The following is a 14,889-nucleotide window of genomic DNA, read 5'->3' as shown; positions in this document are numbered from 1 at the left end:
AAACCGGGCCTTTTCGAAGACGAAACAAGCCAAAAGAAATAAAGGAAGGAACGAAACATGTAAGGCAAGAATAAAGTAGCCCGTCTCGGTGGTTTCGGAGTCGGAGAGAAGTGTGCGGAGAAACACGCGCCCTTTGGAAAACAAATCGGCTCACTAAAAAAAACGAATAGAAGGCCGCAGTCGCCCGTAAAAGAAGAAGGGGAGGTAGCGAAAAGAACAAGCGAACAACCGGCGCGCAACACATCTCTCGCCAGGTAGAAATTCGCCGTTTCGGACGACACCCCACCCTCCTGTTGCTCGCGCAGCGCGGCCGCTTCTCTCTCTCTCTTTCCGCGTCTCCTCCTCTTTCTCAACTATTCCCTCTCCTTCTGTCCTCCCAGCACCTTCATCTCTCCAGTTTAGCGTTTTTTGTATCGCTACGTCGTCGCATGCCGCGTGCATGTCTCCGTGACGTCGCCGTCTTCTGCTCCCGTATGCTCGCTCCCATTGGTCAAGAGCGCGCCGCGCGCCGTCGTCCCCTGGCGGCGGCGGCGGAACCGGTCCGTCTGCTCCCGAACCGGGCGTCAGTTGGCTCCCAAGCGGCAGCTGATCCGCAGCCGGCGGTTATTTCGGAGTCGGCGGCGCGCAAAAAGTAGCCCCTTGTTTTTTTCGTTGCGCACCCGAGTGGCGCCCCGGATACATTTTACATTTCTTTCGTTCTTCGCTCCGTCGTCTCTGCAAGTGTTCGCCCGCGGTGACCTGTTGGGTTTGAGTTCGTGTCGAATTTGGGAATCGAGGAAACGGTGCGCGTTAAAACGACCGGGAGAGAAGGAAACAGGAAGGGGGGGCAGCATCAAGCCGAGAGAGTGTGTGTTTGTGCGCGTGGTGTCCTGTGTTGTTGTTATAGTAGTTGCTTCTCCGGGAAAGCCTGCGTTTCTTGAACGACTGCCGTACGACACGACCCAAGAGGAGAGAGAGCCCGACTCATCCCGGACCCGATGCTGGAAGAAGAACTTGGGACGGCGACGTAACTTCGACAGGAGAAGCCGAGTTCTTGTGATAGAACAGGCGGCTGCAAAGCTAGGACGCTGAGAAGCGGACTGTGTAGGTCGGCAAAGTCCAGGAATGCCTTCGACGCAGTCTCTGTGAATCCACCCACAGCCGCACCTCGAGCGAGGTAGCGAGGTTTGAATCCAGTAGCCGCTATGGCTTGCGACACAAGGCACGACCGCTCAGCACCCTACGCTCGGTGGTCGTGCGTTGCAGGCTGACGCTTGCCTGCCTTACAGTCGCTGCGAAGGATTTAAAAGAGAAGAAAAAGAAAAGTGTACGTGTGACAGCCGCAATCGAAGTGTGTTTTACAACCCGGTCACTTTCCGTTTCGTTGTTCTTTTAAAGTTTCCCCGAGCAACCCGTGGGCCTGGAAGTGTGTTGTGCGCCATTGCACCGTGCGAAGAAGAAATCTGCGCGTCGCGACTTTGGCAAACTCCACACCGACAACATTATTTTATTTAATTTTTTTCGGGATTTCGAGGCTTCTGTGAGAAACGGGCGCCAGCGGAAGAGGTCGGTACTCGGGGGGCGAGACAACCCGAACCGGCGTCCGCCTCGGACCGTCATCACCATGCCTTGGATCCTGCTGTTCTTCGTGTTGGCGATTATTGAAGCACTACCGGTGGATGTATCCTGCGTACGGCTGGCGGATATTTACTGGAATGCCACGAATCCAATGTGAGTTTTTCTTTTTCGTACAGTTTGCGTCTTTTATTTCGACACCGAAGCTTTCACAAGAGCGCATTATTAACGCGCTCCCGACGGGATGGCAAAGATGCAACCGTACTTCACGAGATGGCAAAGATTGACTGTGCCCTGCTTTCGACGCTCGTATAATATACCCCTTCCTTTTGTCTGTGAATGGTTATGGGTGATACGACTAACAGTAGCCGAACTATCGAATTCTCACTCGCTCGGTCCCAAAAGCGCTTACGTTTACTATAACTGACTTGTTAAATAAACTTTCCTCCTGGAAGGAAAGCAGTTCTTTCCGTGATAATTGAAAAGAATTGGAATGGTTGCTCAAGGATAAGTGTTCGGCATTTGTTCATCACTTCAATTTTGCATCGTCTTTTGAACACTAGACAAGGGTGATAGTTATCCCGTCCTCACGAAGGTGCTTGAAGGAAGGCAGGGAGGTTAACCAGTTTAGCCTAACCGGTTTGCTACCCTACACATGGGAGCGGGATGGGGGGGATGAAAGATGGGAGTCTATATGGATGTCGCGCATAAAGTGCTCAGTCCCTCTCATTGGCCTCTCTCTACGCCACACATCTTCCTTCGCGCATGCGCATTCAGTGGCCGCTTACGTGCGTACCTTCATATGGATGCGCTTATATGTTCTCGTTGTTCTTTGCGTGTCGGATTCAAATGCCGCGCCACGTGCTCGTCGGGAATTATCGTCGGTTCAATTTCGTTCGAGTCCGTACGGTGCTTCGCATTGTTCGACGAAAAATGATATAACTGTTGCTAGACGTGCGCCAAGTTTTGTACCCATATCATAGCGAACGCGTAACGTTTACTGCGATCCACTTGAAACTTTCTCGCTAACTTGTAGTGTATCGCTTCTGCGATGTCTGCTCGTTTTGACTGCACATGTACGCAGGCCGCTGAAGCGGCCGCTCCCGTTGCCGTACTCGGGTTGGTTTAAACGACTAACGCGCTCTCCTTAGTTGAAAAATAAAGAAGAAAAAAACGTGCTTGACATTCAATTGCATCTCAATAGAATGTACACTAAAATGAACTGAAAGGCAACAAATTTCTACAATGTGTTTTGTAAACGTATGGAGCGACTCATCTGCTGCGAAATTCGAGGGTGAAGCGGACCGGTTTCTTCTGTACTCTGTTCATTTATAAACAGAAGAGAGAGAGATGGATATATAGCTAGATTTTGACAGGAAAGACAGAGATGTCGATTTCACCTAGTGCGCTCCAGTATGTTACTCTGTACTGGGGAAGAGGGAAAGGGAGTGAAAGTACTGGGATGGATTGTGAAAAATAGCAAAAGAATGGAAAGTTGGACCAGTTAGTATAGCTGGATTTTTCAACGGCACGAAAAGAAACAGGACACAAAGAGGAACAAGGCCACGGACGGGACAAGCGCTGTTACCTTTGTATTTTTGCGCGGTTGAAGAAGTGGGAAATTAAAAAACGCCAACGAATGCTGTCTATCTTCGGATGAAGTGTGGCCATGTTTTCTTGTCACCATGCCTGGACTGACATTTACGAGGAAATCAAGCAGCGCGTTCTCTTCTTCCCAGTCCAACAAAAGTTGAGAGATCGTGTGCGATAGTTGGAAACTTAGATAGCGGCTGAGGAAGACCGGATGCAGTCCGAGTAACGTCTGGCTTTAGCTTCCGGTACAATTTGCACTTCCACATTGCGGAACAACACGAATTCTAGAGTTTTTACCCCAACGCAAACAGCGCCTTACCTCTAGCTGTGTTAGTTGCAAAAACCCAATTAGGCTCTATTGCGTTTCTGTCTATCAAACCATTAATTAGCATCTAGGTTATCTTATGTATTTCCTATCATGTGTGTCATATATGACATATATGATATGGCTATCATCATATCTATTTGTCGAATGGAACTGACTTCAACACAGAGAAGGAGCCGATCGTGTCGGACATATGACCCAGCGCCGTGGAAGGCCCGTTCTACATGCCCCCCCTCCCCTTTTTTTTTTGCTGTTTTTGTTCGCACAGAGTTGACGTCATCTCAATTGTTCAACGGCATATTTCTGTCATGACCACGCATCTCTGTTCCCAAACATAGTTCGAGCTGTATATTCTTATTGTAATTTCAACTGTCGTGCTGGGAAGCACAATTCCACCGACGCTCGAATGCTCCCAGAGATGGCGCTGGTGGTCCGGCGAGCTTGGCGAGATCGGGCGATTTGCAAGCGAAGGCTTCGGTCGCGCAGCCTCAGGCGTCAACGCCGACGCTACAAACAATGTTAGTAGGCAATGCGTCAGGCTTTCGTCGGCAAGCGCGCTTGCGGTTGTGGCCCGATATCGATCCCACGACCTCGGCGCTGCTTACACTACGACGCCTCAGTTCTCTCCGTGGCGACGGCGTGTGCCTTAGAAACATTCGGTTTCTTGGCCTATAATTCGTGCCTGGCCGATGACGAAATCGTAGCACATAACCTACAAGCAACCCCCTAACTCTCCTCGTGCCTGCCGGGACCCTTTTGCCGTGCCTTTCTTGCTCTCCACGATTTTCTATTTTCCGGACTTAGCTGGGTAGTAGATAGACTCGAACCGTCGAAGTCGCGCAAGTCGGTTATTCGTATCGTTGCATCGATAACGCCACCAGGGACATAATGATGCATGAATACATTCGTGCACACACGCACACAGTAGCGGAAGGTGGGCCAGTTGGCCAGTTTTCGTGCAACACGACGGCATAAGTGAATCGTCGTCTAATTGCGAAACTTGTAAAAAACATTTTTCGCCAACTTTCGCGCGAGCAGAACTTTCGTCGTCAGTGCCAGGTTAATTAATATTTTCGCTCTTATGAGCGAAACGTGACCGCCGGTTTAGGCGATTTGGTGTTGTTGGATCCTTTAAGCATTGTTGCTCGGGGAGGAAGGACAATGACACGAGCTAAGGAGTGGCGCACCTCATCCACTGACTGCCCCTGCGTGTCCTTTTTCTCCGCGCCTTCTTCATTGCTCGGGCAAGCGAAAGCTCACATGCCCGGTAGCAATTCCCACTGCTCGGCGAACGTTCCCTTCGCGCCTCGGAGCCAACTCGTTCCGTCCGAAAACCGTCGACCCGAAAACCAGACCGCAAGCGTTGGCGTCACGGCGGGCAACGAAGCCACCGCCGAGCGGAGCAAGTCAGTCGTTGGGCCTCCGCACGCCAGGAGAAGAGGCTCCTCGCGGACTCCAGGAGGGGTCAGTCTCTCCCGTCACGCCCTCTGGGAGTTGCGCCGGTACGCTCGTTGCGTTGTTGTTGTTTCTGCCTCCTGCTTGTTCTTGTTGTTGCCCCTCAGTATCTATCTCCTCGAGACCTCCTCTCCTGGCTGCGACCTGCGGGCTTTCCGACTTGCCTGCCGGTTCGGCAGTGAAAGAAAGAAGCGGGCGAGAGAGAGATGGCGGGGAAGAGACGCGCGCGCGCGTTTTTCGTTTCGGCTTCTTGTCCGTTGTAATTAGACGAGCAAGCGCCCCAGCGGACGCGCTAGCCTAATCGTATCGGACGCTCTCTAGCGCTCTCTCTCTCTCTCTCTCTCTCTCTGCCCCCTTCTGTTATTGCTGCTGCTGCTGCTACGCCAAGCCGCAACCCTGCTGCAACCACCCCCCTGCCTTTCCTCTTACACGCTTGGGCCAATGCAGCGTGACCGCGGCAGTTCCGCGCATAGCGAGACTGCAACTAGCGAGCGCGCTGCAAGCCGAGAGAGAGGGGGGGGGGGGAGGGAGAGAAATGGAAAGCTTAATATCCGCCGGTCTTTTGCATCCCTGACCAACAACTATGCGCGTTGTCGGTCGCGCGCTGCCCGCCGGCGGCGGAGATGCTGCTGCTGTTGTTGTTGACGCGGAGAGAAAAAGAACAAGAAAAAAAATTGTGTTGGAGAATGAGGCAGTTCGTCGTAGCTTCGAAATAAGTATCTGTACTACGGTCGGAAAAACGAAATGCAGCTTTCTGTTACGTGAAGTCACTGCTTGTTTGTCGCGCTCATTCTTTTTTTTTTTGGTAGCGCAATGCGTTTGTGAGGAGGTTGTCGGCGGGATGGGTGAAAGGTACAGACTGCAAAATTTCAAACTGCGCGAAGAAGACAGGACGTGAACAGAAGCGTGGACGCACACACAAAGCGCAGACTTCCAACTTACAAAAGAGAAAGAGAAGCCATCGAGGCATTCCACATCGCTAAAAGGGGTGACAACTGCGTTAGCTCACCTTCGATATCACCATCAAGGAATGAAATTGAATTCTTAGATGAGCACATTAAGACTATTCCATGCTGTTAAAGCACGCGTGGCCTTGCTATTTTTCGTCACTGCCTCGTGCACAATTTCATCACGATTGTTCCTCGTTTTTCTATTTTATAGAACCTTATAAATTCCCTGCCTTCATGAAATAAAGCCAGCTGGACATCTGCTCTTTGTGTGTGCGTCTATGTTTCTGTTCACGTCCGGTCTTCTTCGCGCAGTTTAAAATTTTGCCGAATCTATGAACCGACTAGCCCAACATCATGCCTTACTACAGACTGCAGCTATGACTTGTCGCACTGTTTTACGCGCCGGATATGCGGTGACTGCCGAGGTCGTCGTTCTCTCGTCTTTTGCGTGGAAATGCGGGACACTTGAAGTGCGCTACGTGGCACTGTGGACAGGACACAAAAGAATCGTGAAAACACACACGGCTGTCATGTTGTCCTTAGTTCTAAGCTGTACGGCGCAATAGTCACGCATCAGCTAGCTCAGATAGATGAAACACGGGTTGGCGCCGAAAAATAAATAAATAAACATTGGCGCACTGAAGTGTCGCCGTGGTAGCTTTGTCCCACTGAATTGAGTACAACGGAAATAAATGTATGGACTCTAGAGCCATTAACGACACGCCATTCGCTCAGTGGCAGAGGACAATCGCGCGCATGCACTGGCAGTAATGACAGTGCGGACATGTTTTCACAACGCTTTCAACATGCAACGGTCCTTGTAGCGTGCAGCAAAGTAGTTTCAAACCGCCCGAAGAGCTGCGTTCAACTGTCGCTGAAGAAACCGCGTCTTTCGCTCTGGGGTCAAACCGGCAGATACGCGCTGGAAATGCGCAAGGTCAACGCCGGTTTCTCCGCTCCCTCACTGCACCGAATTAAGAGGAGCGGAGCGTTATCGGCAGGCAGGGCAGCTTATTGCGACAATTACACTGTGCGCTTTTCCGCGAGCGGAGAACGCGGCGACACTGAAGCTCTCCGGGGCGCTGTGACCGATCGCCGACGTAATTAATCTATTACAGAGCGAGCCGCGCGCTGATTAGAGAGAACAGTGTCCTTTCAGCCTCGCGGCTCTCTCTCTGCACCCGTACGGTATATAGATCTTATCGCGGACTGATTGCAGCCGAGCTCGGCCCAGTATTCCGTCGCGCCGCCGCGGGACAGCGAGTTATCAGCGTGCGAAACTGTCCTCAATTGAAACAACCTACGCTACGCGACGTTTGGCGTCGGTACTTTGCTCTGTTTTCTTCGGACGTACGCGTTTTAGAGCGCCGTTTTATGGGCGTGGAGAAAAGCTTTGGACTTTCTGTCATATGACTGTGCCGGCCGGTAAAGCGCCTCTGATTTATTAGAGAGTTTTAGCGTTCCGTGTTGCCGTTGTCGTTTCATTCATCTGCCGGTTTTTCGGGTACTAAGAAGGCTGCGCTGTGATCCATTTGTGCGGCTTAGCTAACAAACAAAAAACTGACAGGCGCCACGAGTAATGCTAGGTGCAAGTAAATAACGATAACGATTCGCTAAAAGTCGCTATTGCGTTTGACGATTCGTCGCGCTGAGTTCCTTTTTTCTTAGCTTCGATTCCTGCTACTCACTCGGTGGTGTTTTAGTTCCCGATCCTATACAGAGTTCGCTTGCAAGGAACGTCGAATAGCTTAACTTGTATCTAAAGATGCCAGTATTTCTTGCTTTTCATCTCCGTCGAAATGAGACAGCCGTGGCAAGAAAACGAACACGCACGTGCTGCGCTGCCAAGTATAGAGTGCGTGCAGCGAGAGGCCTTCACGACACGTCTATACCCGAAAGCGGTTGTCAGCTTTCAGACTCGTTTCTCTGTTTTCGAACTGGGGTTTGCAACTCGGATGACTCCTGTTGTTCGTGCGATCTGCTTTCTGGAAAGTGAATTCTATCTCGACCGACCGCGGGATCGACACTGTCGTCGTCCAAAACGCAAATGCTTTCCGAGTTGCAAAAGCTGGGCTCAGCGCCGAGGCAATGACCACTTTGATAATCAAATCCTAAGCAATAGACGGAATTCAGATTAAATAGTGTTAGTCCTGCGGAACATTTCTGTGGGCGGTTGATACAAGGTGCCGCATCTGCCGTTTCTTGGGCGAATGAGAGAGATCAGGGCTTCTTTTTTTTTTTTCCCCATCGGAAGTGTGCGTAGCTAAAGGTCTAGTTTCAGCCGTATCGTGTTAAACGGTACGCTAAACCACTCCGTCCGTCCGGTTGAACCCGAAACCAAACTGCTCGCGCATCGCCGTATACACCCGTTCGAACGGCGAGTTTTCGTGAGCCTGCGCGTAACGCACTTTACACGATGCGGGGCACCTGCGTCCCCCCCCCTCCCTCCGTGATATAGGACTCGACGCGCTTTCGTCGAATCAAGGCCCGAGCGCGAGGCATCGCTCTGCGCAAATCGGCTTACACTGCACATGGCGTTGGCCCTCAGGTGCATGCTATAATATAGTGGCATCAAGGCGGCTTCGGGCGGGGCTTGGTTCCCGTCCACGTAGTTTTTGTTGTTGTTGTTGGTATAATTTTTTTTCCCTCGAGGTGTGAGAGGCGCTGTGTCGTTTGGCGTCGTGGGGAATGCGGACGGCTGCGCGCTCCTAATTAGGCGGCGTTAAAAGTCTCTTCTCTCTTTCCTCTCTCTCTTCATCCTGTCCGTTGCCGACGCTCGCTGGGGCTCACTTTGTGCTGCGCGCACGCACACCGCTTTGAGCGCGCGTTGGCGCGCACGTGCGCGGAGTTTCGGGGGCCGTCCGTCCCCTCGTCTTCGCGGAGCCCGTGTGTGTGAGTGTGTGCGTGCGAGATCAAAGCGGGGCCGCCCGCATATTTCCGCCGCCGGCGCGTCTGGTTGAACGACGCGGCTAAGAAGACGCGAGACGAAGGAAGCGAGGCTTCTTTCACGGGGAGTGGCGGCGGCGTGGAGGGGCAGAACGAAGCTGAGCGCGGAAGGTGGGGCGCTTTAGGCGGCCAGGCAGGAGGTGGGTGGGTGGGTGGGTGTCGGTCGATCTAGCGGCCGATATGCTAAGGCAAGCAAGAAATATGGCGCCCATATCCGACGCGCGCGCGCGCACCGCTGCTTGAGCGAGGGAGCGTCTGTGTACCGTATAGCGCGGCGTCTGTGTGCCGGTCGTCAGGGTTGGAGGACCCGGGGTGAGGACATCGCGTCGGATCGCGTAGGAGATAGAGAAGCACCATAGTCTTTCTTCTTTTAAAAAAAGTAAATAATCGCTGCTGCAGCCGGTGCTTGTTTTTGGAGCTTCGAAGCTGTGTGTATTTGGCCGTTATTGCTTCCAAGCGAAGTGTTTTCCGCAGTGGCAGCCCGGAGAATGATAGTGTCGAGAACACCCTTCCCTTGTGTGAGGACTGGAGGAGCATCTAGTTGGAATAACGCGATGGACAGAAAAAGGGCCTATAATCTTTTTCTTCCTTCTTCTTTTGATTTTTCGGTCGCCGCATCTACTTGCTTTTGAAGTCTTTCTTGTCTGTCCCTCATGTGGCACCTTGATGAAGGTCCTTCGTGTCAACACAGCCTCTGAGATCGGTAGCGCGAGATATCGCGCACGCCTTTCGATCTCGGACGCCCATGGCTTAAAGTTCTGTTTCTTAAATGGGGTAGATTCTTGACTCGGGAACAAACCTATGAAGGGGGTGAGAGTGTTCGTGTGTGGTGTTCGCAATGGTTAGAGACGCGGCTTCGGCCGTTGATGTTGGAATGCGTAAGAGATAGGCAAGTGCAGGCACACCCGCTTCTTCCTCCTTTATTTTATTTTATTGGGCTGACGCGCGTGCGTTTTATCTTGATCTTGAAGCTTTCTTCGTGTCGTGGCTCCTTTCGAAAAACTCGTCACTTAAGCCCAGTTACCTTAAACGCGAAGGATCTGCCGTACTTGTTTGCGACGTAGTATTCGTATCGGAATATGACCTTGTGTTTCCCTTTCTCTGTGTCTATCTCTTCAATAATGCCTCTGTGGACGGTTACTCACTGGCACCGGTCTTCCGAGTCCCCGAACGTTGTCAAATTCTACCTCCGACGCAAGCACGCGCACTTTTAAACGGCGCGGCTCACACGTAGCCTCCCACAAAGTGGTTACGTCACGTCGGGTCCCTTTGATCAGGTCACCAAACAAGTGCCACCATCGCGCGCAGCTCGGCCCCCACTGACCGGATCGTCGATGTCTCTGCGGGGAGAGCAGCTCTGGGTCCTGCTGTCTTGTCTCTTTCACCGTCACATTCGCGCGCATTCGGTCGCGCATTCGGCCTCGCTTCGTGCCTGTTCCTTGGTTTTGCTTGTTCGTTTTCGCCCGAAGCCCAAGCTTCGGCTCCGGCGCTGTCACGCTCCGTTACGACGGCCGGTATCGGGGACGACATTGGCACGTCGCGCCCCCCGGTCGTCCTGACACCTCGTGAGAAGGGGAGAGGGGGCCCCAGCGACAGTCGCGCGCGCGTTTGCGTTGTCGCGAATGAGAAAGGCCAACGACGTCGTGACGGCATGGCCCGTCGCGAGGCCGGGGCCCGTGTGCTTCATATCGTTGTGCGCGTTCGCGCACGGGGGGGTATCGTGCGCCGGAAGGAGTGACGAGGCAGTCGTCATGACCGCTTTTATATGCAGTGCCCGACTCCGGATCGCTTTCCGTTGACTCGATCGGTTTGGCTGCCTGCCTGCCCCGTCGTCTCCTCTGCTACTGCCCCGGGACAGCGTGAGTTCGTTGGGGCCTGACGTCATCGCAGGCCGAGCGATCGGGGTTGACGAGCTCGACGGTTCGGCCAGCTGTGATGACCCTACGGAGCGACTGCTGAGGGAACAGCTCGAGCGCGGCTTGCTTCGACGCTGTGCATTGGGAAACGCGGTGAACTCTTCTTGCAGGCTCTCAAAGTAGGTCGGTTGGATAGGAAAAAAAAATAAAAGTCTGCGAACACGATGTGAACACGAATGTTAGAGTTTTCGGCGTGCTTAACGTCGAACTTGTTCACATTGGTAGGCAGCGAAAAATATGTTAAAGCGAAACGGAGAGAGAATTAATTTAACGAAAGCTGAAAATACCAGCCTTGCTACGTGCAATGCTTCCTACGCCGGATAGGGCCTACCAGTTGACACGAAGAAGACAAGAAGCTGAGTACAATGGAACGAGCAATGGGAAGATAAAGGAGCACGAACTCAAATCAGAATCTACGACTATCTTTCTGAAATTACGGTGGAGTGGGCTCGAAAATGTTATCGAGGGCAACATGGGTATCCGTGTTCCATCGAAGGGGTGAAATGAGCGTCCCCCCCTCTCTCTCTAATCACGGAACGAATCAAAGTGGTGTTCAGGTTCAGTCAAGTGCTCTGGTGGTCTAAGCTGCATTGTAGCTTTGACGATTGAAGTGTTACCGGTCTCAGCCACGCATGTATCCACAATAGACGCTAGCGCTCTCCACGACAGTTAGTCATTTACATCACGATTTCATAAGCATTCAATCTTGAATTCCGACTGGAAATGTTTCATTGCGCGTATTTTAGTCTACAGTCCGACTGCCCAGCTTCGCACACAAGCAATGTTGCTTATGCGGGTTGGATTTGTAACTGCGACATGACTGGATGCAATAAAGATTATTATTATTATTTTAAAAAAGAAACGAGACTTATTTACTCAGAAATCTTTAGAAATTCGCGTTCTTCTTTCCAACAAAATTTTCGGAACACAAACTCCATCCTCTTTGGCGCTTTGTCGGACGCGCCACCGTGTCCGCGGCATTCGCGCTGTCGATGCATCTCGCAGAGGCCTCGCGGGGTGGAAGTAAATCATATTGAAAATAAAGTGAAGCCGTGGCGTCGGCCTCCCGTCTTGACACTTGCTCGCCTCCCTCCCTCGGATTGGATTGGATAGCCGTTCGACTGGTCGTCGTCGTCGGATTGTTTTATGGCTTTCCGCGTTGTCTGTTCCTCGCGGCTCGGAGAAGGAGGAGCGCGAGCGGTTGCGTGCCGTCCACCGCACCACCACCACCGCGGTGCGGCGGTGCGGAAGGAAGGCGCCGCACGGATGATGCTTCGTCTTATACAAGCATCTTACACGCGCACACCTCCTTCCCGCCGGCACCCCCACTTCGTCTCTGGCGGGTTTGAGTGGCCTTTCTGCTGCTCGCTCGCGGGTGCAAAGACCTTGCGCGGAGTTCTGCGCGGCGGCAGGAGGTGGTTGGTGTTGTGGACGGCGAAGAGGGGGGGGCGCTCCTTTCGAAACGAGAAAACGCGGCGAGGGTGCGCCCATTGGTCATTCCTCCTCTCCCGTTCGCCCCTAGCCCCGGCGTAGTAGCCCCCGCCGGGACGCGTTTCTCTGTTGCATTTACATGGCCGTCGTGGTGTCGTCTTCGTCGTGGTCGTTGCAACTGCGCGGCGCTTGTCGACTTGCTGCTGCCGCCCCGATAGGCGCGTCGAGCCACCCCTCACCCCCCCCCCCCTCCTTGCCCCCTTGTTCTGCTTGCGCCGTCATAGTGGCGGTGGCGGGGGGGTTCTCGCGCCGCTGTTGAAGCACTTGGCCCGTCTTTGGACTCACCTTCGCTTCTCTGTTGTCTTCTGCCTTTCTACCGACGTCTGATACTGGCCCTCTCACGAGATGCGTGCAGCGTTGCGCAAACTATCGAGCAACGCCCGTCGACGAGTCACTGTCGGCGTTCTTGTTTGTTTCGTCTTCGTTTCAGTGATCAACTTTGTTTCGAGAAGACGTAACGACTTTCTACGGAATGTATTTAAGGGGTTTATAGACTTGTTTCGCGTCTTGACGTGTATTCGCAACGGTCACGTTGTTAGCTCCCGCTCGCTCGTTTTTTTTTTCGTCTCTGTATCCCCATCCCCCAGTGCAGGGTAGCAAACCGCACGTGCGCCTCGTTAAGCTCCCTGCCTTCCCTGTGTTGAATTCAATTGAATTGAATTTATTTCCATATTGAATGGGGCAAAGTCCGAACTAAAAAGTGAAAGTGAATTCACTTGACAGAGGTTCGGACCCCCTTTACGAGGCATACAGTAGGATAAACCAGTGACTAACATTTCAAACATAATATGAGCACAAGAAGCGTTAAAAACAAAACAGCATACATTTCAATATCAAAATTTCAAAATATGTCTCAACTAAAAAAGGTATATCCAGTGTCAGAGACCGATAACCGCAGCATTTCACCCTTCAGAAATGGATTGAGATTGGTATAAAATTCGTTGATTCGCCGACCGCGATAAGCTACTGTTCGATCGCCGGCACCCATGAGGGGCCAGTCCGTACAAGAATTACGTTCTCGCCGGTCTACAGAAAGTCGTACTCTCGCAGACATCTTTCTTGGAGACATTTGTCTCGGTAGGATATTTATTGACTATCCAATTTTTATTCACTCTAAGTCACCGAAACACTACATGGTATGCAGACTCTCTGTGCACGTGATAAAGTGAAACAGTCTATTGAAACACAATGGAGACACGCTAACGCATTGTGCTATATGGTAACGTGGCGCTGTACTCGTCTTACCACACCTATATTGACTCAGCAAAAAACGTTTCATCGTGTCTACACTGACCATGGACCATTAAGGCATTCTAGTTTATAGCTTGTGCACAATAGCATTAATGTTTATGCAGACAGCTTTAAAGATATATACGGAAATAAAACAGTGCTGGAATATCGTAATGATTCGATTCCAATTCCATTCCGCGTTTCTTCAGTGGTTCGATCACCGCTGCGCCTACGTCATCGTTAGGATCGACTGGATAACAGAAGGAATCATTCCACAACAGCAGCCCGATATCATTGCCAATGTCATACTTGCGTGTATTTGCTTTCTTTAACAATCTGCGCACGCCGTTCATAATGACAATTCAAGCGACATAAATTACGACTGCTGTCTGGCGACAAGATAAGCCCCAAAAGGTGCACATATTTTTCTTACAGTGTAATGTTCCGCCATTCTCTACTGTGCATCTCTTCCGTTGGCCTCGTTATGTTACTCTATTGTATCACCGCTTACCTGCTCTGCGCGTTACATGGCCTGGCTAATTCCATTGCTTCTTCGCCTAATATTGTATAGATGAGTCTGATCTCGATATACTAGATGCGCAATTCTGCATATGCAAAGAGAGTCCAGCTTCATGCGGGTGGTTGGCCAAGCCATGCTTCCAAGTGCTGCACCGTTTTGTGGAGGGCAGAGAAGGTGTCTGAAAGGAATGAAGAGGGGAAAGGGGGCAGTGGTTGAGGTATGGGACGAAGAGAGGCGGGGTGCGTGCTTTCGCCATTGGGCTTCTCGGTCCACTCGCCGCCGTTTCTCTTGTTGTTGCACGGCCGTCGTATTCTCTCGGTTCGGTTTTTTAATTTCCTTTTTCCTAGCTGGGGCCCTGTCGCCGAGCCTGTTCTGGGTCGGCGGCAGCGGTATAGTGGTCCTCCGGCCGGAGAACGAGTGACGACACGGTGACGTGTCGATGACGTGTCGGCTGGCCAGCGCACAGCGCGACGAGCGAGCAGGGGCCGGCCGAAAGCCGGTTGTGCGCTGTCGCGACCGGGCGGCTTTTGTTTTGTGCTGTACGTTTGTCTTGCTTTCTGGTTTCTTCTTTTTTTTTTTATCCTTTTGACTCGATCTATCTTGTTTCGGTTCGCGAAACGTTGGAAAGTGCCTCGCTTGTTCAGCGAAGAGTGGCCAAACAAGAGCGGATCTCCTCTTTCGTAGCTAGTAAAGAAGCATCACCATATTTTTTTATTGTTCTGCCACTTATACGTTTACCCAACGTGCTTCTGCTGGCCGAGATGGACCTGCAATGTTTTGCAAACAAACAAATACATAAATATGTCCGTCGTTCGTTCGCTCGTGATCAGTTTCCGTGGTATTTTCATTTATGTTTGCTATTCTGCTGCGAGCCGATTCTCGACCTATCCGCCACGTCGGTTTGCGCCA

At 51.9% G+C, this 14,889-nt stretch overlaps 1 protein-coding gene across 1 annotated transcript in view; it reads left to right on the top strand.

The window, feature by feature from the left end:
• The first annotated feature begins 581 nt into the window (after window positions 1–581).
• Window positions 582–14,889, top strand: part of Ephrin (ephrin) — a 299,104-nt gene continuing 284,796 nt past the window's right edge. Inside the window, exon 1 of the mRNA XM_075672348.1 lies at window positions 582–1,710. Coding sequence (XP_075528463.1) covers window positions 1,604–1,710 — 107 coding nt within the window. The 5' untranslated portion in view covers window positions 582–1,603. The remainder of the gene's footprint in view (window positions 1,711–14,889) is intronic.

Source organism: Dermacentor variabilis, chromosome 10 (assembly GCF_050947875.1).
Source record: "Dermacentor variabilis isolate Ectoservices chromosome 10, ASM5094787v1, whole genome shotgun sequence".
In the NCBI taxonomy this organism is placed as follows: domain Eukaryota; kingdom Metazoa; phylum Arthropoda; class Arachnida; order Ixodida; family Ixodidae; genus Dermacentor; species Dermacentor variabilis.
This window is presented reverse-complemented; position numbering and strand designations above follow the sequence as displayed.